At 30.8% G+C, this 26,890-nt stretch overlaps 1 protein-coding gene across 1 annotated transcript in view; it reads left to right on the top strand.

Annotated features, from left to right (window-relative positions):
- The window catches only part of LOC124535255 (suppressor of lurcher protein 1), a 311,311-nt gene that overhangs the window by 112,794 nt on the left and 171,627 nt on the right, over nt 1-26,890 (top strand). The window contains exon 5 of the mRNA XM_047111390.1: nt 25,176-25,402. Coding sequence (XP_046967346.1) covers nt 25,176-25,402 — 227 coding nt within the window. The remainder of the gene's footprint in view (nt 1-25,175; nt 25,403-26,890) is intronic.

The raw sequence follows: 26,890 nt of genomic DNA, 5'->3' as shown, positions 1-26,890 counted from the left end.
TTTTTTCAATAATTTTGTTTATGGTTTAACTTAGCTAGCTTGTTATCGACGCTTTGGATTGTCACTGAGAATAAAATCCGGATTTTCCTCAAAGCAACCGATACGAACCAAATCACAAGTCGTATATATAAATATACCTAACTCTAAATCTTATGCACATTAAATATACAAACCTCGTAATTGTTTAACCCCGTATAAAGTTTTGATAAATGCAAATTAATTAGAGATTTATAGTGCTTAAACTTATAATTGCATAATTAAAAAAAAAAAACAAACGTACTAATTTTAAAATTAAGAATAATGTAGAGAACACACCTTGCACCTGCAAGCCCCCTGGTGTTGCAGATGTCCATGGGCGGTGGTAGTCACTTTCCATCAGGTGAGCCTTCTGCTCGTTTGCCACCTATTCCATAAAAAAAAAAAGAACAGTATACAAATCTTACATTTTCACAGATAAAACAGAATCAGGTTTCAATGAAATCAATGGTTTAAGAACAAATATTATTTAGTAACGAATAGTAAAGAGGATGAAATATAAAGTATTATTTTTATCAATAATTTTAGTACGATGTACACATTTATTTTATCAGATTGCTTTTGACGGCTTAAATTTCTTGGTTATCGTATAAAGTTCCACATTTAATCATAATTTCAGAATACAACCATTCTCTATCTGCCTTGGATGTAATCCATATTTATTTTCCACTAAGCCCTTTAAAGTCTGATAGAGCGCAGCGAGATTTAGACTGTATCCCTAGTCAGTGACAGGATCTACGTTGATTTACTAACATGTGACTTTATGTATGTAAATCCAATACAGAGTAATTATTTTCCAAACCCGTTTTGTTTATAAAAAAATATTGACTAATTTATTAAAAAATAAAAAAAGTGTCTGCTAAATTTATCGAATATACAACATTTTATAAAATTTACTGCTTACGCTTTGCTATTTATCATACAAAAATTACATTGCAGATACTCTAAAGTAGATGTATGCCTTATGAAAATCGATAAACCGATTCAAATTAGTATTTATTTGAGCGATAGAAAACCGCTAATAATGACTTTGTAGCATTGTTTACCTGAAATTGATTAATGCACATAAATTAAAGGAAACTTAAAGAGAATCGTGATTTGATATTGATCGAACGATGGAACGTCTCAATATTCTCGCTGCGATCGTTCTAATCATCGTGATTAATCGTAAAACGTTCCGCCTCCCTTCATTTAATTGGTCGGTTGGAACTCTGTAAGAATTACTTTTTTTTCAAACTCCTATTATCCACTCAAATTAGTTCCCCGGGGAAGTCATTAATATCAATCAATGTTTGAAAGGTTCGCGCTGCGGTTAAAATAACAAATTGCAAAGCGCCGTCTTCGTTTTTGAATGGTGATATTGAGTACCATTTATTAACATGGTATTCATTTAATATATTTCCAGAATCGTGCTTTTATAAAACTGAAAATTTTAATAGTAAATTATTACTTAGTATTGATAATAATAATGCGTTTTTACAAAGAATATTATATAATGATACTAGCGACCTGCTCCGGCTTCGTACGGATACTACAGATTTTTTCTTGTTTCCTTACTAAATTGTCCATATATTATATATATAACATTCGTCTCAGGTCACATCTTTTAAAAAAAATCGCATAAAATCCGTTGCGTAACTTTAAAGATCTAAGCATACATAGGGACAGGGGTAAGCGACTTTGTTTTATACAATATAGTGATGATAATGAAGAATTCTAATCTGCCGCCAACCAGATACAAACCATCCCATGGGATACTTTTGTTGATTAGTTTCCCATACAGTCATCATACAGCCACTAATCATCGCGTTTTATAAATGGTAATTATATACATTATATATCATTATACATTAGCATAGATGGATTATAGAACCACGGTAAGACGACCTGATAGGACATTGATGCCATAAGACATGACTGTACCTTATTTGCTTGGTCGGGTTTACTTGTTGATTTAAATTGGGAATACAGAATTATTATCATCCTTTACAACTCAACATTCACGGCAACAAAACTCAAATAACGCTATAAAAAATACTAAGTAATAATTAATAACCCAGTTCTTTTTAATGTTTGTTCCATTGAAACGATAGCCGGATTTGAAAAAAAAACGACTTAATTTAAAATCTGTCTACAAAGCACTTTAAGAATTCTCTTTGTTCTTTCGTACCTCATTTATCAGGTGAGAGAAAATTTGGGTAGACATTGTTAAATGATTACCTTCCATTTAGGAAATATTTTATTAGATTCCTTTAGTTTGGGACAATACATGAAACGTTATTCGTTTATTTGATATTAGTCTAGACATTATATATATTTCGAAATGCAAATGTATCGAGAAGGCAGATTTTTTATATACATTTTAGCTACATTGTAGGGAGGGCTTGGAAAAACTTATCTAAAAATTGTCGAACTTCGATTTTCCATGTGCGTTCGCATCTTGAGAAATGGGTCGAATTACGTTTCCTTACGATAACCCGGCTGTCTGTCCTGATACAAGAATTAAGATTAAATACTTTTTACTGATTCATTTACAATTCAGGTCCAAGACAACCTCCATGGTCGAGTAGTGTGTAGGTACACCGGTGTTCATGGGTACGCTTATCTGAGGTCCCGAGTTCGATTTCCGGGCGAGTCGATATATAAAAAGTTTACTAGTTTTCTGTGTTGTCTTGGGTGTTTGTGGTACCGTCGTTACTTCTGATTTTCCATAATACAAGTGCTTTAGCTACTCACATTGTGATCAGAGTAATGTGTGTGATGTTGTCCAACATTTATTATATTATTATAGTAAATTTTTAACCTACCATTGATGGCTATTGAAATATCGACCACGAAATAGTCTATTTTCATCTTTCTCGCGGTGTATATTGAAAGTTTAATGTTACGGCGCTACGGTTATCAGTTGAATTATTCAAAGAAGAAAAATTTGATCCGGAGATTCTGATCAAGCTCGTAGCAGCAGGAAATATCTATAAATGTTCTGGGATGCAACAGCTTTGTTGAATCAGTGTATAAAAATAAATTGAACAAACTCGTACTACTTCCCACCAACGAAAAGTGGAGCCCGCCAGCATAGGAATACATCCTATAATATATCATCATGTGTAAACGTGACTTATATTTTATAAAGCTCCTCAAGAATGAGATGGTAGACGAATCAAGGATTTGAACTAATTACTAAAACAGCGGATCCGAGCCACTCGAATTTTTAGCTCGTATTGTGCAAACACAAAGGGAAATGCGAATCTGTCTGAGGTATATTAGTAGTTCATTGAATCAACTGATTTGCCTTCGTTGGTAAAATCGACGACTTTCGGACCAAAATCGGTGGCATGAATTAATACTCAAAAATCGGGTGCTAGTAATTTAAAAGGGCGTAATTTCAAAAATATATCTTACATTGCCTAACACTCGAACTGTTTATTGCTCTTCAAGGAAATCGTTAATATAGCAATTATTAATATATAAATAAATAAATTAGTGGAATATTCTAGGCGTATGTACAACTTCTATGTTGTGTTTGCTAGTTTAAGTGATTAGTTAGCTAGTACATGTGTTCATTTTAAGTACTTTGGTATATTAAGAAGTGAGAAAAAAATTGTACATTAAATTCGCACTTGTACACAACAACAAAAACATCCAATACAAGTTACAAAGCATTTACAAAGAAGTACGGATCTCGTGGGAATGTACACTTGCAATCAATGTTTTTTTTAATTAACATTTAATTTGTATACATATATGAAGGTAAACTTAAATATGAAAAAAACTTCATATTATAATTAAAACGTATATAGGTTTCCCCATCGTTAATAAATTTTTTTTTCATTGATTGTACAAGAAGGGCATTTGAAGTTAGTTTGTATTTTATTAAACATTTTGTTGTTAAGGTTTAAGTAGTAAATTATTTTTTTGTTCTTATATTAAAATTGGACTACATGATGAATGAGAAAAAAAATTTAGTTGTTAGTTTTCCGTATATAATATATACAAAACTGGTTGATCAACTTGTACGTACAATGTATACTCGATAAACATGTATATTATCAGCCGGGTTTGCCGAGAGGGTAGATCTTAACTTTAATTTGCAATTCAACGTTAGACGGTGACGTAGATGACGTAGATTTCGTGTACCACATGATTATCCGCCGATACGCTTTGGTACAGCGTCATGAAATAGTCTGTATAGTATGTATGTATGTTTGGTATATTTTATATTATATATTTATATTATATTTATATTTTATATGTTTATAATAATTCAAGATAAATAATTTCACAAACAATGACTTTATCTCTACTAATATGAATATGAAAGTAGCTCAGTCTGTCTCTCTGTCTGTCGCTCTTTCACTGCCAAATCAATGAACCGAATTTGATGATTTTTTTTGTGAAACAAGCTTTAACTCCAAGGAAAGACAAAGGCTACTTTTTGTCTAACATGTGACAACCATGCCTGAAATGCAAGCGATGCCGCGGTCAACGGTCGAGTTGTCGAGAGATTTAGGTCTAATTTCACCAAACTATATTTGTTAAATCTTAATTAGTAATTTACTAATGAGTTGTTAATAATTAATGGGCTGTTATATCATTAAATGTCCCAGGAACAAAATTTAACAAGCCGTTATTAAACAGAACATTTAACTGAATGACTTGTAAGTTACTCACTCTTATTTTAAGCAACCAAATTGAAATGCTTATTTGTGACATGTCATTTAGACGAAGTTCGGTAATATCATATCTAGTCGTATAATACGTCGTTTGTTGTGCTACGCGACCAATTTCAAAAATCGTTAGCTCCGAGTGATTTCAATGAAATGGTAACTACTTTTGATTTAAAACGATTGAAACACCAAATAATCATAACATGGTAATATTTATTTTTGAGTTGAGGTTATGTAGTGTTATTTTGTGCTTTTTGATTGTGTTTGTGGTTTGGTTTATTGTGCTTCTTATTGAATATAAATAACTATGTCAAAGAAAAGACGCGGACCGAATTTTTCGTCAAATGAAAAGGAAATCCTTGTTAATTTAGTTACGAAATACAAGGATCTAGTTGAAAATAAGAAAACGGACGCAGTAACTACTGCGATCAAAAATTGGTGAATTGATAATTGAAGAAAAATTTAATTTGTACGCAGCGTCCATCTTGATTTTAATTGTCTGTTACTGTCTAACGGACCTCTAGAGCAGTGATTAAATTTAACGGCTTGTTATAACAAATAAACACGCGTTAACTCGTGGTGGGACACTCGATAACTTTAACAGTCCGTTAACTGACTTAACAATACGTTAAATATTTAACAGGGTATGGTGAAACTGGACCTAAATCACCTACATATACTTTCTATGAATAAATCTTTTATTTACAGTTAACATTTTAAATTTAGAAGAATAAGAAACAGATGGTAACTTCAGTTCAATTATTTTGTCTCTTGTCTCTCGGTATTAATGCTCATTCAAATTAACGTCATATTAAATTCTAAAATTTTCCGCAAATTAATCAAAAGCGATATTACAAGATACTTGAATAAGCTCATTATAGAAAAGTGGTGGGGTGTTGCGGTGAGATGGATCATATATATTATTAGCTACAAGGGATAGACCGCTTGGCTTAATATAGATCTGTTTACTCACGAAGGCCGAGTTTACTGTTTAACAAATATAATCTGATATGTACTTTTTGTTGTCATTATTTTTTATATACGTGCATTAGTCATCTCACGCATACTTAGTCATCTTGTAAGCACGAGCGTTGAGTGACGCTAATGCATGACGATAATTTAATTTAACGTGGAGGCACGTTCTTCGTAAGTGAACACATATATACTGATATAATATTTGTGTAGGTATATCTAACTGTTCGTGTCTTCAAGTATGCCCATCAAATGAATAGGCAAACGCTACGTTAATATTCAGTAAAGTAGAAAAAAGACAGAAGTAATTTCCTATAACATTAGGCCAACCAATATGGATAATAATAATCTTAACTTTATTTCTACTGTATGAAATCAAGATAAATTGATAGGAAATGTAAACCAACCATCAGATTTAATTTGAATATTATTTTACACAATACAACCTTAAGCTAGACACTGTATTATGATGTCGGGACGTCACGGTAGAATGATGATGATGATGATAGAATGAACGATCCCGTGATGCCCCCCTTAGAGACAGAGTGAGTACCTCTGGTTTTTTAGTGGGTATTCCGGTGCCTTCAGCGCCGGCGAGCCCCACATACCACCCCACGATACAACATAATGTGGGGGAAACTTGTAATGCGTTTTTCCAGCGAAAAAAAACCACTGTATTATGATAAGGTTCACAAATATTATGTAATAAACAATGCATATTTCTTAATATACATATCAATGTCACTGTACAATTCAAAAATGCATTTCGCTTCAATTGGTGGAAGCAATCTCAATATTCGACGGCTTAGAATTCAGACATCTCTCAGGCTCTTTAAAACGTGTGCAGCATACAACATTGTCGGAACTGTGCTTATATTTTAATTATTTTTACTATAGTTGTTTATAAACATTTGAGTAGGTCAATGACCTATAAACAATATGTGAGTAGACGATGTTGGTAAACACAAGTTGGTAATTGATGCGAAGTAACAAAAGTATTGGGAGCTTCTCAATGGTTATTGAGAAGAGAGAGAAATTAATTTTACCAAGTGAGTTTCAACACTAGCAGTGAAGGTGAGCGTTGTCGGGCCTTGCAAAGGGGCTCTTCTTATACACCCAGCTATTTTAGTAAGATACGGGAACTGCTCAGTACTTCTCCAAGTAATAAAATTACGTAAAAAATAAAACAATTTATGAAGATAATATTATACTATACGATTTCAGTCACCGGTGAGATCAGTTAAGGTGATCGTTCTCAAGAATAACTAGCCAACTCTTCATAAACATAGCAAACGTGATCTATTCACACACTCATGCAATCGAATAGTACGAGCATATGCATATCATGAAAGTCGTAATAACCATTCGAAAGGACTTAAAGCCGTTTATTTATGTTGTTTAAGACACGGGATATAAAAATACAACAACCAAGCTTCAGAATCCTTCAACTGCAGAATGAGAATTTCTTCAACGACAAAACCCATAGCTTTTACAGGCCTAACTTGCCTCTTCAAACCACAACATTATCATTTGCACATCCGTATTCTAGTGACTATTCGAAAATACAGTTAATAATAAAATCCCATTTTTACACGTTGTCTAATGATAATAATTCAAGTGCAGTCTTATGAAATGTATGTGTATAAATAGCTGCGTTATTGTGTATGTGTTTATAAATATTAGATCACGAGACATATTTTTTTAAAGACCGTGACTATTTTAAAGAAATCAAATTTAAAGTAATGTAAAAAGTTTTATGAGATTGAAGTTCTAAAACAGCGATGATCACGAATTTTATGGGCACAACTTATTCATGCCACTTATTATTGTAAATCAATAAGATCGAAGAGAAATTAAATTATCATGTCCTTTATATTTTATATCAATAAAAAAATCATCTGATAGACTTGTTAACTAAACCAAAACAACCAATTTTAAAAGAAATTCTACACTTTAGTTCAGATAAACACCACCCTTTCCATGCTACTCTGTAATCTGTGTTATAGTCAAATCAGATCAAACCAAATAATGATGACTTTATTATGCCAGTTATTTAGCCAATAAATATTTCAGAGTCTAATAATAAGCACAATAATCAAACCAGTATTCATTGTGATTTCAAATAAAATTTTAAATGTTTTTCAATTGAAAATTTGTATTAATGTAATGCTATTGCATTTTACACTTCAAATACAATGTAAGATAGTCTTATGACTAAGGAATCTTTTTGCAGCAGTTTGCATAATACTTTGCACGCTTTAGTTTAAAGGATTTTTAAAGTACTTAAGCTCCAGCATTATTTCAGATTTCGTGTATTTTAAAACAGTTTGCGCCATTGTAAGAGATGGTATAAAGCTTCGTGCTTGTTTTATGAGTTAAGATTTCTTAGAATTCATAAAAAAGTATGTACAAAACTTTTTAAGAGAATGATTTGTATTACAACTTGAAAATTTTAAATGTTTTTTATGTCGCTTCAGTGGCCATAAATGTCCAGTGAGATACAGATCGAAAAGGGCAGAAGTGAATCTGAAGCTTATTCTGTCACACCTTTCTACATTTTTCTAACATTTAAGAACGTTTTCCTTATTCGCTGAGCATAAAAACTAAATTTATTTAGAGACTGATTATAGTAAATTGAATAATACCTCGAAAGATTTAAAGCTGATATTTTTAGACAGTTACGTAACTTTTAACTGAAAAAGTTCAAAATAAATATAATTGTAATAAATATAAAGGTGAAGACAGACCTACATCATTTCGATCTAAACTATACATTTAGACTTAATAAATCGAATCTTATTGGTCTCATATATGAACCAAACTGTCAGAGGCCGCAAAGGGCATCATATGAATTGGGGTAAATATTAGAAGGACCCTCGATAAAGTCACAAAGTTATGGCTGAATATTATGGCTATTGAAATCGATGGAGATATTTATTGAAAGTTTACTAAATTGTGGTCCCTCATTGGGTTGGAACGCTGATAGATGGTAAGGCCTGATAAGGATTCGGATGTAATTTCCTTTCCTCAGTGTGAATGGGATCTTTTGTGCTATTTATGACTCATAGAGATAGATAGCTATAATTGAACGGCTTTATTAAAATTTATGTGTTCAAAATGACTACCTTTAACCTTTTACCTTTATGTAGTTAGAAAGCGGACTGAAATTAAAAATATTTTCAATTCGAAGTTATCACTTTTAAGATAAGTTTAATAGAAAAATATTTTATTGAGATAAAAATTTTATGAACAAGACTTCACTAAAATTTTGAATTAAACACAGCACAAGGTAAATAAAAACACAAAGAAATAAATTTACTAAGGAGACTACACAAAACATGATAACGATTTTCAATTAAGACATAGATGATGCTTAAAAAAATCCAATAGAACAGAGAATATAAAAATAAAAGCCGCATCATAACAATTGTAATAAAAAATCTTAGCCAGCTGACGTGAGTTAGATCCATGCAATAAAAACAATACCAAAGGCGAACGAAATTATTTACTTCTTTCCAAACAAATGATGACACTGTGACTCTTATTGCAATAAAGATAAAGGCTATATTGCATTTCTTTGCGTCGACGTTTTCCAAACAAAACAGAACCCGTGATTCCTTCGATTTAAATGGCTAAATATATCGAAATGATTACTGAAATCAAATGTAGAATGTATTGAGCTTGAAAGTAAACCATAAAGAATAATTGAAAATTTATTATCATTGCCAAAACCGATTCATTTTTTCTATTTCCTTTAAGCATGCAAATGTACTATCATCGCTGTGATATCGATGTTATTTATTTATTTTGGAAATATTAAAAAAAAATTCATCACACTTTTCATTTAGTTTATATTAAGTAGTATTATTTTAATTATTTTAATGTTTTAATTCTTGCATGTTTAGATATAAATTACTATGATATTGTAGTCTAAATGTACAGTCGGGGTAAGAAAAGGTTCGGTACCTTAAGATCTATTTTTTTATGCTCAGTATGAGCGTTCAATGATTTGTTTGTTTAGATTCAAAAGGTACTAAGAGTTGAAGACTTAACTAAGGAGTGAATTTAAAAACTGACGAAGGTTTTCTTACCATCAAACCATGGAATAAAAATCAACCTTTAACTACTTGGTTTATATAGTGTTTGGTTATTGAACATTCAATAAGTAGGTTGTACCAAAATACGGGTTATCGCAAATTTCTGCAACGTTATAATTTCATTAATGCATGCATAAGAAATTCTTATTGAATTCTGAGATTAATGCGAAATAACATTTTCGATGTTTATTATTTTAATTATTAGAATTAATGATGTCATTACTTTGAATAATTAGTTTCCTAACATCAAAAGATCAAAATATATACGCGTATTTTGGAAGACCACAGCTATTAAGACTTCTAATTATATATGATAATTAATCAAACGCAATAATCTTAGTATTGCAGGAAATTTAGATCTATTTCAGAGACGAGTTACTCATATGACATCCAAAAATATAATGTTGCGTGGCTTTCGTCGCCTAGATTAGATTTTAACAAATATATTTTGATAATTTATTGTCACTAACTCATATTAATATTAAAATAATTATTGTGTCATTAGCATAACTTAATATATCTTTTTTAGTTCCAATCCAATGATTCGTTACTTAATGCTACTTTTATAAATAGTTTAAACAAGGAGTATTGTATAATATAGTTACTATAGCAGATTAAAGTATTTAAGTAATCGTAAATGTTATTAAAAAATAAATACCACTAGTATAAATAATCTATTTTAAAATAATTTCGTGGATCGAAATTGAAATGTAATGTCATATCTAATTCCTGGTAGTCTTGTTTTGATTAAATTATATCGAAAATTTTCATTAAAAAAGGTAATAATTGCATGCGTAAAGTTAGATATTTATTTTATATACTTCATTCAACTGAGTATTCATTAAAGTCGATACAATTTTATACACACAAATTCACTTCGTAATTTCACAAACATTATAAATATAATTGATTAATGTTGTTGCTGAGGTGCTATATTTTATGCGATATTCAAATATTTAATATTTTAAGAATACTCAAAATGTTATTTATCTCATATCAGAAGAATCTACAAGAATAACATTACCATATAATATTTACGCTTCAATAGCTCTTTGCTTTACGATATGCGGGCCGCCTTGTGATGTAAAAGTTGCAGCATCAATTCATAACCCTTATATTACTTGTATTTATGTATATAAAAGCAAAATAGGCTTAGTTCAATGAAATTTTTTTTTTATTGTATAGGTTGGCGGACGAGCATATGGGCCACCTGATGGTAAGTGGTCACCATCGCCCATAGACAATGACGCTGTAAGAAATATAACTATTCCTTACATCGTCACTGTGCCACCAACCTTGGGAACTAAGATGTTATGTCCCTTGTGCCCGCGGTTGAATTGAATTCCTACTTATATATCATTTGAAGCAAATTATTGATTAGTATATGTTATCATTATTATCATCATTACCTATTATTAAAAAAAGTCGTTTACCGCTGTCAGTCTCTATGTAGGCTTAGATCTTTAAAATTACGTATCGGATTTTATTGCGAGTTTTTTGAATAGATAGAGTAATTCGAGAGGAAGCTTTTTGTATATAATACGTGGACAATATAATGAAGAAACATTGATAATTCAGACATTCTCTAGTATATTTAGTATCAGCATTGCACCCATGCGAAGCCGTGTGTAATAATAATTCAATGCTAATTTCATTTCATATATTTTTAAACAAGTGCAATAAATTAAAATTAAAGTACTTAAATTTGAAAATGTAAACACAATTTTAATCTGTAAATATGTAAGAGAATAATGAATTTAAGAACATTTTGAATTTAACTTGAACTAAAGTTTTTCACCACAAAGTTTTTTTTATTTCAATAAAGGATAAGATCCTCCGTAAAAAATGTACTAAGAATTCTTCATTTATGTATGAATCAAAACTGTTTTACAAATAAAAGAACAAATTAATTCAAATTTAATTTAAGAATGTTTATGTCGTTAAATAAAATTAGAACACAGTCCAAATTCAAATAAAACGCACAGAATCCTTTACAAAGTCGATTTCGATGTGTAAACAGTCGAGTGTGAGTTCACGATACACTTGGAGCTGGTTCGGTGCAGATTAGTATTGACATTAGTGTCCAATACGCGGACAGAATTATAAACGACTTACGCAAGAACCATATGAAATAATGGCGCGTTTCCAATGATATCCTTTAAACTTTTTGTGTGACTTCTTGAAACTTAATGCCTGTAAATATCTGTCTGTCTGTTGCTAGCCAATCCTATCACATGCACCAGGTTATTATACATTCACTAAATATAACACACTACTGTAGAAATTATTGTAGACAAATTAAATACCTATAATTTACCATGAACGCCATTTAAAAACATTAATTTTTTTCTTAATGGAAATGCATTTAAAGGTTAATTTACATATTAATTATTTTTCCAACTTAACTGCATACATTTTATGTGGATGAATACTATAGAACAAAATTGAAATCTATGTGAAATTTTCAAAAGTGTATATTTGTGTGGTTGTTATAATAAACAATAAACCTGATAATCAAACTCGAAACAAAATTAAGAGAACAATCGATTAACGCTGGTTATAGAACAAATAATTATTCTTATTAATAATCATTACTTAAATTTAATGTACGCTTAAACAGATAGACAACGAATTAACAGTAATTATGTTAATAAGGGAATTCAGAAATTATAATTTATATTTCATACCATTTACTTGCTTAGTAGCTAACCCGCTCGCTTCGCTGGACATAAAATATAACTTGATAATATTATCGAGTACATTTTACAGTAATTAAATCCTCGGAGGATTTGAAAGATAACACTACACTTTTAAACCATAATTTTAACGTATACCTAGTTTAAGTATAATACATGTAATAAGATAAATAAAATTTTAACAAAAAGAAAAACCGACTTCAAACAAAACACTATTTTAAAACAAATGAATATGCACGAAAAAGTAATAAAAATAATTGCGTATTCAACATATTTTTTAGAGTCTTCCTAAGTTAAATGAAATGAAAAATATTAGACTACTTAAAAGTCGATTAACGATTATATCATGTAGTTATAGTTATTGGTATATTTGGAGCCGGTGTCAGCCACGGTGCCCTTGCCCCAACAATCAAAAGAAAGAAGCGATACGATCCCCTTGATTGATCTAGTATATTATTGTGTAAAAGGTAATTTGTAAAAAACATATTTGCTAAAGTATTCTCGTATTGTTTTTTGATAGATATACTGCAGGGTTTTATTGGCTGACACCGACTCCAAATATAACAATAATTATAACTACATGATATAATCGTTAATCGACTTTTAAGTAGTCTAATATTTTTCATTTCATTTAACTTAGGAAGACTCTAAAAAATATGTTGAATACGCAATTATTTTTATTACTTTTTCGTGCATATTCATTTGTTTTAAAATAGTGTTTTGTTTGAAGTCGGTTTTTCTTTTTGTTAAAATTTTATTTATTTTTTGATTTTAAGTGAAGCTGATGTTGACTAACTAATTTTTTTTAATATGGATAGATTAAGCGTTCCGTTTATATGAGTCAGAAACTACTTCGAGGACAATTTCAAAGGAAACTTGCGAATAAAGCAAAAATAGACTTTCGAAAATGCGGATTTAATACGTCACGCGGCGTGAACTACAAGGATCCCTCGAAAGAGCTGTAATCGAACTCAGCAAAAAAACTTTGAAAAAGACCAACTATATTTCGTACATCATATGACATCACATCACATACACAAAATTTGATTAAATATAGTAAGAAATACTGCCCCATATCGCACCCTAACTGCGAGCCGTATAGGAGTTCCATCACTACATAGTATAAAACAAAGTCGCTTTCTCTGTCCCTATATCTTTAAATCTACGCAACGGATTTTGATGCGGTTTTTTTTAAAAGATAGTGTGATTCAAGGGGAAGGTTTGTGTATATAATACATGAACAATATAGTAAAGAAACACTGATAATTTTAGAAGTTTGCGATGTGATGTCGTGTATAAACAAATTCTGTAGTATATTTAGTATCAGTATTGCACCCGTGCGAAGCCGGGGTGGGTAGCTAGTTGATTATAATATTCGACTATGATAATTACATAAACATAACCACATTAAGGAAGATGACTCAAATATCCAAATAACCTATAAATAAAAGATTCGACCGAGTATCGCTAACGTGCTCCTCAGAATTGTTCCGTTCCCTTCCGTTCCGTCACTTTGTCATGGATCCTGTGCTCAGAACCTTACCAAACTTTCACCAAATTACCCTTGAAGTATATATTTTATAATAAAAAAAGAATTATCAAAATTGGTTAACGTGATTTTCAGTTATTCACCTATTTGTCGCGCATATACATAATGCAAATTTAAGACTTATGTCGTTTTCACATGGATACCATCATCGGAAAAAAAAATAAAAAAACGGGACCCCACGGGAAGTACTACCTTTCAAACAAAAAAAAATTATCAAAATCGGTCCACCCAGTGAAAAGTTATGAGGTAACAAACATAAAAAAAAAAAAATACAGACGAATTGATAACCTCCTCCTTTTGGAAGTCGGTTGAAAAGAGCGTTTCTTAAAGGCCGGCAACGCACCTCAAGCCCCCTGGTGTTGCAGATGTCCATGGGCGGTGGTAGTCACTTTCATCAGGTGCGCCTCCAGACCGTTTGCCACCTATCACATAAAAAAAAGAAAAAAAAAATTGGAATTATATATGAATAGTTGTCGCCCGCGGCTTCGCTCAAGTTTCATGTGTCAAGAAAAAAGTAGCCTATGTACTTCCTTAGAGTTAAAGGTTGCTTCATAGCAAATTTCGTCAAATTCGGTTCACTGATTTGACAGTGAAAGAGCCACAGACAGTCAGTCAGATTTACTATCACATTTGTAATATTATATAGATAATTAATACCTTGAGGCGTGTTTTTTGCATTATAATAATCAAAATATGTCACAAGAAAATTTTTTTTTAAAACTATGTATTAAGACCAGTCGGTTTGACCTTGACCTAACTGCAGTCTTTGTTAGTAGATGGACTGTCGTCAACTTCAAGAACATTATATTTGGTACTTGTTAGTGTTACATATTACATCCAGAAAAAAATAGTGATTGCACACGAAATTATAGTTTCACTTTAAATGAGTCCTTAATAAGGTTGTACAAATTTGGATGGGTAGGTGTCACGCCGTCATCAGGTATATCCTTACCGTCATATATCCTACCGTCATACGGTTGGTATTGCGTTGTTGCGATTTAAAGGTGAGCCAGTGTAGCTACAGGCACAATATATATCACATAGTAGTCAAAGTGTTATGGGCAGTAGGGACCACTTACCATCAGGTGGCCTTCCCACATATTTGATAGGCGTCATAGAAAATAGTATTTCAAAAATAAATATCTTATTAAATCTTATTTTATTTATTTATTCCTTTGTTTAGAATGAGTAACAAAATCAATATAAAATATATACAATATAATAATTTAATCAACAATAAAATACAAACTTACCACTTAAGTTAATAGATTTATCTAATAATAAGTATGTTATAGAGCTCTTCGAGATTAAGTTTTATTAGTTAAGGGAAAGTTCTAGACTTAAGTCCTACTCATTAATCTTGATTAATCACGAAAGCCGTATCAATCACTTACATCAATTTGTGTCTGTCAGATTAACAACAATCAATTAATTTGTACACAATTTAAGCCTCATAGAATTTCTATAAATAAAAAACAACATCAAAACACATTGAACTATAATACCTAGTAATAACATGTTACAATGGTTTGTAACGCTATGGCGATATGTGGAATGATTAATATATCTTAAGCTAATCAATAAATAGACTATTACCACATATGACCTTATGATACTGTTGTTTCTTTATAAATAAACACTTGCAACATGTACTTGACTTAACTTAACGAAGAAAGGAAACATGAGACACGAGTTACGAGTTACGAGCTATAAGCTAACTGCTCTTTTTCCTTTTCTAACGACATCCCAAGTCCAGCGGGCGATCTCACAAAGACACTTTTGGAGGAGCGTAAGATCGGAGCACTGAAAAAGACATTCATTTTGAGATACAGCCTTTGTACATCAACATCTTTGAAACTATCAATGAATATTATTTTAAACCGAGACTGTCTGAAGAAGTAATATTTTTTAATATAATTAAAAATATATATTTCTAACACATTCATTGAATCAGTGTATTATGTTTATTTTACACCAATTTTGTTATTAAGACGTTATCAATTAATTATTTATTGGATTCGGTTTGGTTATTATTAAGCTTTCATCATATTGTTGTATTTTGTTGGGAGAATTTTTTCAAAGTATGTTTTTATTATAGAAATAAATTCATTGAAATCTACTTTCTAATTGTGAAGATACGTACACAAAGTAGTCCGTATTCAAATATTCAACTGTTACGTCATTGTTCGAGAAGAATATTTTGTTATATAAAATAACTAGCAACCCGACCCGGCTTCGCACGAGTGCAATGCTGATACTTACGACATCATATAAGAAACTTCTAAAATTATCAGTGCTTCATAACTATATTGTCAATTTATTATATACAAATACATTCCTCTCGAGTCCCTGTGTATTAAAAAAAAAACCGTATTAAAATCCGTTGCATAATTTTAATGATTAAAGCATACATAGAGATAGAGAAGGGATATAGAGAGAGAAAGAAACTTTGTTTCATGTTATGTAGCGATGGTGATTAAATAATTTTTAAATCGAATCACAATAATAAATATATAAAGATATCGAATAAAATAACGACGAATCTGTTAATTTTCACAACTTTTTCATGCACATTTTTTTTTAATTTATAATGGCACAATTGGTGAAATTGATTCGTAATCAGCGTTTCTATGAAGAAATAAACACACAGTAGGAAATAAAACTGAAATTGTACTCATATAATTAAAATGAGCAAAAGAATCAATACTGTTTTAAAAAAGTGCACCAGTTATTAAACGATAAAATTAATTGCGTGCATTTTTATGAAAATGAAAATTATTTTAATCCTTTTATTTAAGTTGAATTTAACAAACGTAAGTAAATATAACAACTGTTAAAACATTCGTAAAACCTAACTCTTACATAATCCAATAACACGCTCGCTCGTGTCAACTCGTTATTTTCCTTCTACAAAAACGTGGTACTTTTGAACAACACACAGTTCCTACAAACGCTTTTCATTGAACAAAACAGGCTTTGCATCGTTATTTTTTTACAATTATCATAAAGCGGATCTACTGTGAAAACTAGCTTTCCTTTGTTTACACGGACACAGAGAATAACGTGTTTAACAAAGCGAAGATTCCTTATATTTTGACCTAAGATTATTTATATATACCTACGTAGAGTCTCGCTCTACAAAATAACTAGATTTAAAAAACCAACTTTATTAATTTAGTGTGCGTGATATTGAGAAAGCCGATTGGCTCAGTGGTTAGAACGCGTTCATCTTAACCCATGCAAGCACCACTGAATATTCATGCGCTTAATTTGTTTTTATAATTCATCTCGTGCTCGGCGGTGAAGGAAAACATCACGAGGAAATCTGCATGTGTCTAATTTCATAGAAATACTGCAACATGTGTATTCCACCACTGCATTGGAACAACGTGGTGGAATTTGTTCTAAGCCTTCCCCCCAAAAGGAGAGGAGGCCTTAGTGCAGCAGTGGGAAATTGATAGGCTGTTGTTGTTGATAACTATGCCAGATCCTATACAAACGTCGTACTACTTTTGTTCTCAAATATTTTATTCTATCTTGTCATATAAATGATCAAAGACTTTTAGATTCCATTTCCATGATATGTCAGGTATCCATGATCAGTTTCATTTCCATTTTCGTTTCATACCACATAACTGACGAAATTTCATGTCGACTCGAAATCCAACATTTTTTGAACGCCGACAAAAAGATCGCAACGAATTTTCGCCGTCATTTATTTGATTATTTATTATCATTCCGTTGATGTAGCCTCGGCTTAAACCGTGTATGTGATTAAAATTTTAGTAACATGTGACTAAAGCTCTCAATGTTTTATAATTAGTTTCACGAATTCGTCTATGTGTGCTATCCGTGTGTATTTTCGTAAATGTTTGCTATTCATGCGCTTACAAACAGACTAGTCATGTTTGTTTTGTTGCACAGTGAAACATATTCTGTTATAGTATTCGACTCATCGATTCATTTATAATGACTTACTATATAATTAATGTTAGGCTTTGATTGATTTATAATTGAACTATGTTTTCAAATATTTGCTATTTAATTACCAACAACATAATAAATTTGTCTTCTGATAGACATTTAACAATTAACTCAATAATATTGTTGTATAAAATTTCATCAAACTTGACTATTCAATAAATATTTATTCGAAGAATTCTTAATATTATTAATGATTGTTGCTTTAGATTTTTGTATCATAATTAGATATATTCATTCAAAGTATTCCATTAAATTAAAACAACAACAACAACAACCCGTAAATTCCCACTGCTGGGCTAAAGGCCTCCTCTCCCTTTGAGGAGAAGGTTTGGAACATATTCCACCACGCTGTTCCAATGCGGGTTGGTGGAATACACATGTGGCAGAATTTCTATGAAATTTGTCACATGCATATTTCCTCACGATGTTTTCCTTCACCGCTGAGCTCGAGATGAATTATAAAGACAAATTAAGCACACAAATCAGCGGTGCTTGCCTGGGTTTGAACCCGCAATCATTGGTTAAGATGCACGCGTTCTAACCACTGGGCCATTGAATTATCTCTGATATAATAAAATAAACGATAGATTAACACACAAACGATTAACTAACTAAATACTGCAAACTAATTTAGATTAAAACCCTCATTTTATGCTCATTATAGAGATATGTGAATAGTCGTGTGGTACTAGCGGATTGCAAGGATTAATTATCTGGTCGGGACTTTTCTGACTTAGGGAGTTGGCAGCGACGCACTCCTCCTGTCCCGGAACAGGTTTTAGCTGCTTTTGGTTTTATTTTAAATGATAATAATTGCGTTGTTACGATACAGAGTTACTCACTGGTTGTAACATTAAAATTATGACCAGTTAAAATTATCCTGATTTGAATCTATGTCATGGAAATGTTTAAAACTTTGTTTCATGAGAAAATTATTATTTTAATTCAATTTCTCGATAATAAACGGTATAAAAGAAATATATTTACTTGCTTAAACAAAATTTAACAACTTCACTTGATGGTTTTGTGCAAGCCCGCCTGGGTAGGTGGGTTACCCACTTAATATTGTATATGTGCTCCATTTGCTCATCAGCCAACAAATTTTCATTTTCTTTAAAATCAAATTGTATGCAAAGCCGGGATGCATTACTAGTTTCATAAAAGGCATTTTATTTACCTCAGATAGATCTGCGGTTTTTTTAACTAACTGTAGTTGTATTTATAATGTTAAGTACCATGTAAATTGCTAGAGATAACGTATAAGAAAACATTAAAAAACTTCTTAGTCTTTCGGATCTGATAAACCAATGAAAAACATCTCTTAAATTATAATGAAAATATTATAACAGAATCAATAGCAGGACTTTACTAAATATATCGTTCCAAATATAAGATAGAATACAGAAAATAATGATAGCCGAGTAATACAGTTTTTCGTATCTCGTCATTTCGATTCAATTGAGTTGGGTCATTGCTTTTAATAATGACCTGTCATCGCCAAACCGAAGATGGTACGCGATTATAAGTGACGTAGGTAACTTATTTTATTGACCGACCGCTATTTGATATGTGCCTGGTGTCAATTGCTGTCGTTAGTGATAGAAATGATGTCAAAGATGAAATTTCTTTTTTCATATTTATATCGATTCAGGTAAAAATGAAACCTTCTATGTGTACTGTCTTCTACTGTCAATCAATACTCGTTCGATTTTTAAAATATTTTTTATGTCGAATTAATTTAAAAATAGAAAAGTTTAATTCATTTAAACATTGATCTAGTAAGTTACCAGTACTACTAGATCTACTAGATGTTGTATCAGACCAAATGTTATTTTCAACCGACTTCAAAAAGGAGAAGGTTATCAATACGTCTGTATTTTTTTCATTTCATTTAACTTAGGAGGACTCAAAAAAATATGTTGAATACGCAAATATTTTTATTACTTTTAAGTGTATATTCTTTTGTTTTAAAATTGTGTTTTGTTTGAAGTAGGATTTTCTTTTTGTTAAAATTTTTATTTATTTATTTTCATTCTCAATAAATTAGTATGTTTCCATTATTATATTTCTAAATAACTGTTTTTTGATTACTTTACTCAATAAAGTTATTTGTCAATTTTAGTACAACCATAGATTTCGCATAATAACCAGAATGGGGAAGATACTATATTAATCGTTATTTGTGGCAATCCTCGCTTCTAGTAAGCTCTTTCCTATGGGCCAATTTCATCTTATGAACCCTTATTTCATTGTTTGCATGCAATCTCTTTTTATAGGTGAAAGAGGTATCTTCGATAGAGGTGTATGGTGAAAGGATTAACAGCTTTACTTTGTATTGGGGAACTACAACTGCAAGTTCAGTACCAAATCATTAAATATAATAAGTTATGCTAGTTTTACAGTTTAAAGATGGTTCTAATTACGGGTTCTAGTCCAGGCAAGAATTAATGAATTTTCATGTGGTTAATTTGTGTTTATAATTCATCTCGTGTTCAGCGGTGAAAAAAAAACATCCTAACAAAACCTGTATGTAACTAATTCCAACGAAATTCTGCTACATGTGTATTACGTCCAAGTGTGTTATATGTCCAACTCGTATTGGAGTACTGTGGTGGAATATGCTCCAAAACTTCTCCTCGTAGGGAGAGTAGGAGTTAGCTCACCCGTGGGGAATTTACTAGAGAATTTATATGTGTAAAAGTAGCCAAGATGACCCATGGATATAAATTACAACCAACAAACTACAATTCACAACACAAAATTGTGCTCCGTAAATTTGTGAATTTTATTTTTTATGCGTAGCACTCAAATTTTATTAATTTATTGCTCATAAAATGTAGTATACAATGAATTTGAAATCGATAGTTAATTTCGCCGTTCGAATCGATTGTCGTTTTCACTTCCCGTCTTCTTTGTTTCTCTCTCATCTCAGTAATTGCTATTGATAACAAATTGAAATTTTATTCGCTTGAAGAATTTAGCCTATAAACAAGAAAATATTTACGTTTAAAAATGAAGGTATATAAATATACGGAAAAGGACGACAAACAATATAATGGAATAAAATTTGTCAAACGAATTTTGTTTAGACGTAAAAAAATAATTCAACCCGGAACAATTACATTAGTAAGCTGAGTATCTTATTTTGTTCGATAAAAAATTGGGTATAATTCACCATACTTTTCCATTTCCGGTTACAATTCCACTATGTGATTCCAAGCATATGTCAATTCCTCATCGTAGATATGATTTTATTACATAATATTTCTTACTTCACTAAATACGAGATGAATTAAAAATTCAAATTTAGAACATGAAATATTCAGCGCTGCTTTAAAAGCTTCAAGTCCGTTATTTTAGTTAAAAACCACGTATGCTTCCCCCTCCTTGTTTACTAGGAACGATTACTTTGAAAACAGAAACTATTGTTTTTATTATAATTCCATAGAAAAAGGGTTTATGATAGAAGAGGCTAAATGAAAAATAACAACAACATTTTACCATTGTTCTATAACAATTAATTTAGCTAGCTCATTGTGCAAGAGTTCCTCACAATATTTTTTATGGTATAAGTTTGCGGACGAGCATATGGGCTACCTGATGGTAAGTGGTCAACATCACCCATAGACAATGACGGCGGATTGGCACATCGTCAACGTGCCACCAACCTTGGGATGGTATGTCCCTTGTGCCTGTAGTTACACTGAATCACTCACCCTTTAAACCGGAACACAACAATACTGAGGATTGTTGTTGGGCGGTAGAATAATTGATAAGTGGAAGGTACCTACCCAGACGGGCTTGCACAAATCCCTACCACCTAGTATTAAATTGACAAATATTAAATTAAATTGACAAGTAAATCAGAGCTAATAATATTCAAAGAGTTGAACTCTTATTCATAGCTAACTATTGATCAATCGAAGATTCGAAGATCATAAGAGTATGTTAGTTCATTTAGGAGCTAGGATGCTCCGGGTGAACAAGTTAGAATGTTATGAAGACAATCGCAAGCCTCGATTACTAAAACTATCATAATATGTACATATAACAAACACTTCATTTTGCTTATGTATTATGTGTTTCCTTGTCTTATTTCTTTAGTTATTCAGGTCTTGCGTTAAATATATAAATATAATATATTTAACGCAAGACCTGAATAACTAAAGACACAATATTACCCCATAACAATGGAGAAATGAAAGCAAACAAGCTTCAATATTGTGCAAAATTCTCCTTGCATAAGTCCACTCTGAACGCAACTCTTTGTGTTTATGCAAATAAAATAGTTCTGCTATGAATTAATACAAATTAAAATGTTATGAATAAATTTAAAATAAAGGGATTTCAAATAATATATTAAAATATAAAATATTGTACGAAAAATTCTAATAAAGAAGAAATTTATATGCGATTGCTTCAAAATGACTTAAAATCAAAATCAAAATAAACTTTATTCAAGTGGGCTTTTACAAGCACTTTTGAATCATCATTAATTAATTAAGTGAAGCTACCACCGGTTCGGAAAGTAGATAGATAGAAGAACCGTCAAGAAATTCAGTAGTTACTCTTTTTCAACATTTAAAAAATACAATCATATTAGTTAAATACAATTATATATGTATGTAACGTATCCGGCCTGGAAGTCAACAGGTATTAATTCCAAGCTTTTTTATCATCTACAAAATCTTGTATCGAATAATATGCCTTTTTACCAATATATTTTTTTATTAACGATTTGAATTTACGAAACGGCAAAGTTAAAAATGTCTGCGGAATTTTATTAAAGAAACGGATACCCTGCCCCAAGAAAGATTTATTGACTTTGCGGAGTCGGAAACTTGGTGTTATTAGCTTATCCTTACTTCAAGTGCATATACAATGATTATAACGAGGGGTTAACCGTCAACTCATTATCACACATGATGATCTTCGAAATGAAAGTGTATTTATGTTAGTAATATATTTTCGATATGAAATCATAATAACTTATTCATGGATTAAGATTTAGTTTGGTAACGCAAAGAAATCGTTCGATCAATCGTGCCAGCACCACATCAACAATGACGCTTTTTGGTCATCACGTGTTCCTTACGTCATACTGACACAGGGGCGACCTCGCTTGTCGCCAACTGAGTACGATAAATAGTCAAAATAAATCCTAATTAAACGACTTAAGCAGAAATATTTGATCAGAAATTGAGAAAGGAATTTATTGCTTTGGCATGAATTGCAAACTTTTAAGATCCTATAAAATCTTTTACGCGGCTTACATCTTTGAGATTTGAATCTTTGAATTACAGAAATCACGTAAGAAAAAAGGCAGTATTATTTACCTCTCATTCTCTTTATGTCTGTCTCTTTCTACTATTTTGTTATTTATTTATTGATTTACTTTAATTATTAAAGAAAGTTCTTTCAATAATGTTCAATTTCGATATCACAGCTGTCGGGCGTCCCATGGCGCGCATGTCTTTTATTCATGAAATGTATGCATATAATTATTTTCATCAATTAATATTTACTCATTTTAAATTAAAAACTATCCAAAGTGATCTGTGTATTATTTTATACATGTATCTGATCTCTTTAATGTCTTAATTATAATTGTAATAGGCATTATTCACTGAACGCAGAACATTATTTACAAACACATTAGCAAAGTATAACATATCTGGACACGCGGTAGTGTGTCAAGCCAAGTTAAAAAAAAAGAACGAGTGAGCAGCACCGTGTGTAATATTATAGAATATCATGCATACTAGGTGTAATTAAGTACAATAATAAATTATAAAATATGTTAAATAAATTCAAATTACAATATAATCATTGAAAAATCAATCTTTATACTATCTAAAATACAAGTATTCAATACTGAAGGAGAAAAGTGTACCTACTTTATATCAGTTTAAGAAACTGTCAACTACTACATACATATATTTCTTTGAATTAAAATTTGGGTTTGAGTTTGGCTAAATATGGATGAAAATTATTGAATATATGTATGCTACTGGCAACCTACCCAGATGAATAAATACGATGCTTACTATAAAATTACTTTCATGTACTGTTTTTTTATGACACAATGAAAACAGTTCTTTAGCTTCACTGTGAATGGTCAGCTTAATATATTTATACAAATTTTATTAATGTTAAACGGTGAAAAGTTCACAATTTTATATTATTATATTAATTCAACGATTATTTTATTAAAATATAAAAGTGTTAGTTTCCAGTATATAATAAATCTATTATAAACATAATAAAATAAACACAGAGTTATTTCTGTAGCTCGTTAACTATCGCGGCTGAAATAGTTAAAGCATCTTATTACGTTTAATAAGCGTTTATTGCGCCAAATTATGTAAATAATAAATGAATTATTTACACTTCACGTTCTAAACCGTTGCTTGAATTTCAAAGTTGTATAAATTTATGAAATTCTAGCTAAAATACAAGTAGAATTATTTATTTTAATTTTTGAATGAGATTCAGAATCATTGAAAGTCAGTTGTTATTAATGCTTAAGATTAATTAAAATAAAATCACAGAACATATTTATTGAGTATATTGCTTAGAATTTGTTTGTTAATGTTCGTTTTATTCATAACCGATCGCCATGTTTCTAATATGAAAGTGAACTTCTATCCCGAATATTTATATCCAAGTTCACCGGGCCGATGATTTTTTGTAAAGAGAAATATACAAAGCAAACATCATCATCTCTCCTTATTCACCCTTTTTGGTGATGATTTTGCAGTAACGCAGTAATAGCTATTTTTTATTCAGAAACAAAAGAGTAAATATCGACTTTCATTTTTCAAAAAATTTAGATTTTCTATATAAAATTACATCCTGAGTTTCACCTCCTAAAGAGATGAATTATAAAATGAATCTCTAAAGTTTCATCCCTTCGTTTTTATTTGTGTTCGTTATTTTAGAATTTCTTGTATAGAATTTCATCTCTTTAGACCCATCGGTTTAGGATATGTTAGAGTTTTAGAGATGTAAGCGTACAGACGACGACTTTGCGACTATTATGTTCTGATTGAGATTGAGATAATAGAGAAGTATTAAAAAAAATATCAATAAGATCTGTTAAAGTTAAAAACTAAATATACATTTTAATATATGTGATTTTATATAAGTATAATTTTATTTCCAATTGTTATAGATGCAACCAAGGCGATTATGTCAAGATCTATTGGGAAGTCCAAGGCCCTGGTCCACCAGGTGCCATCAACGAACGCTCGGCCTGGTCCAGAGCGCTTTGTGGCAACAGAGCCGATGTGCCACCCGCTTTATACTCCCCTGGGCCATCGCTTATCCTGGAATTTTATACGAGCTCAAGGCAAAACAACAACACGGGATTCCTGGGCACCTACAACTTTATTGATAGACGTGAGTAGTTAAATTTTATCTATTCTAATTTAAATCTATGCATATGCAAAAGATAGGTACTAAGGCAAAAACTAGGAATGAGAATTTTCATTCTAACAATAGTATTTAATTATAATTATAAACGTTTAAGTAAGTGTTTTTTGTTTATGAATCGTTCAAGACAAATTCCATTTTTTAATTAAACGTACATTTAATATTATTATACTCTCTCAGTTCTCATTGTCTTAGAAAATTGTCCACGTTAAGATAAATCAAATTTTCATTTAATTTATTTTAATTTTCTTATCAAATGTTATTTTGACTTTATTCTTTGTTGTTTTTATTAATGGACCCGAAATTCAAGGATTTGAGTTTGATCCACTTAATTTTGATGTTTTAATTTGTCTTTAAAATTCTTCTCGTGCTTGACTGTGAAGGAAAACATCGCGAGGAAAATCTATATCAACGAAATTCATACTAGAGCAGCGTGATAGAAAATGATTCTAACCTTCTCCTCAAAGGGAGAACAGGCCTAATCACAGCTATGGAATATTTACGGCTTTAAATGGAATAATAGTATAGTGTTATATGGAATGCATACGAATAAGCTTATTATCAGAAATACATTAATTTTTAAATTAGTCGTCCAGTCCATATCATACTTAAATTAAATCTGTAATCTTTGGTTTGGATTATTTTATTTGATTTAAATATAATTATGAGTGGCTTATATAATTTTGAGGCTTCATGAAGCCTCATTATTTATGTATGAAATTTGAAAATGAACAAAATTAACAATATAATTCCGATACGAAGAGGATTCCAAAATCCAGTATCTCATTGTCGGTCAATCATCCGTTTGATCACATAACCAATGAGACCACTCAATATTCCACCATGGATATGAAATTCCTGAACATTATTCGATATTCATGAGATCTTTTGACCAATTAGTAAAATATTCTGCAGTACTTTCAACTTTACAACATTATGACGTCATAATAAGTCAATCATAGATAATTGTCATGATTTGCGCAATTAATTATAAACTAATTATTTTCGATTTAATTAGTCATAAAATAGTTAGTAAGCGTTTTTGTTAATAGCTTATGTTTGATATTTTATATGAATAACAAAGTGTATACCAGATTAAAGCGTGAACCATGTTGGAAAGAACCTAAATCTAAATAAACATTTCCTGAAATACAGTAACAAGACATTTATAACTAGAATCTTGAGGATACTGATTTTTGTACCACATTCTTGTGCCGCGCGGTTTTAAATAGCTTTAAACGTTTTATTTTTGCGATCATGAGCTGTATTACGGTGTTAATAACCTACAATTTTTCTTCAAAAATTGTTTTCAGAAACATTTTTATTATTATTAAGAGAGCTAGAATTATCAATCATTGATTACTTTGAACTGAATTGAAATATGAATGAATAAAGTCACTGATGACGTACCTATACTGGAAGTCTACGCAAACTGGAAAAGGGAACGCTTTAATG

This window comes from Vanessa cardui, chromosome 14 (genome assembly GCF_905220365.1).
Source record: "Vanessa cardui chromosome 14, ilVanCard2.1, whole genome shotgun sequence".
Taxonomy (NCBI): domain Eukaryota; kingdom Metazoa; phylum Arthropoda; class Insecta; order Lepidoptera; family Nymphalidae; genus Vanessa; species Vanessa cardui.
The sequence above is the reverse complement of the archived record's forward strand: the minus strand, read 5'-3'. Positions and strand labels throughout refer to the sequence as shown.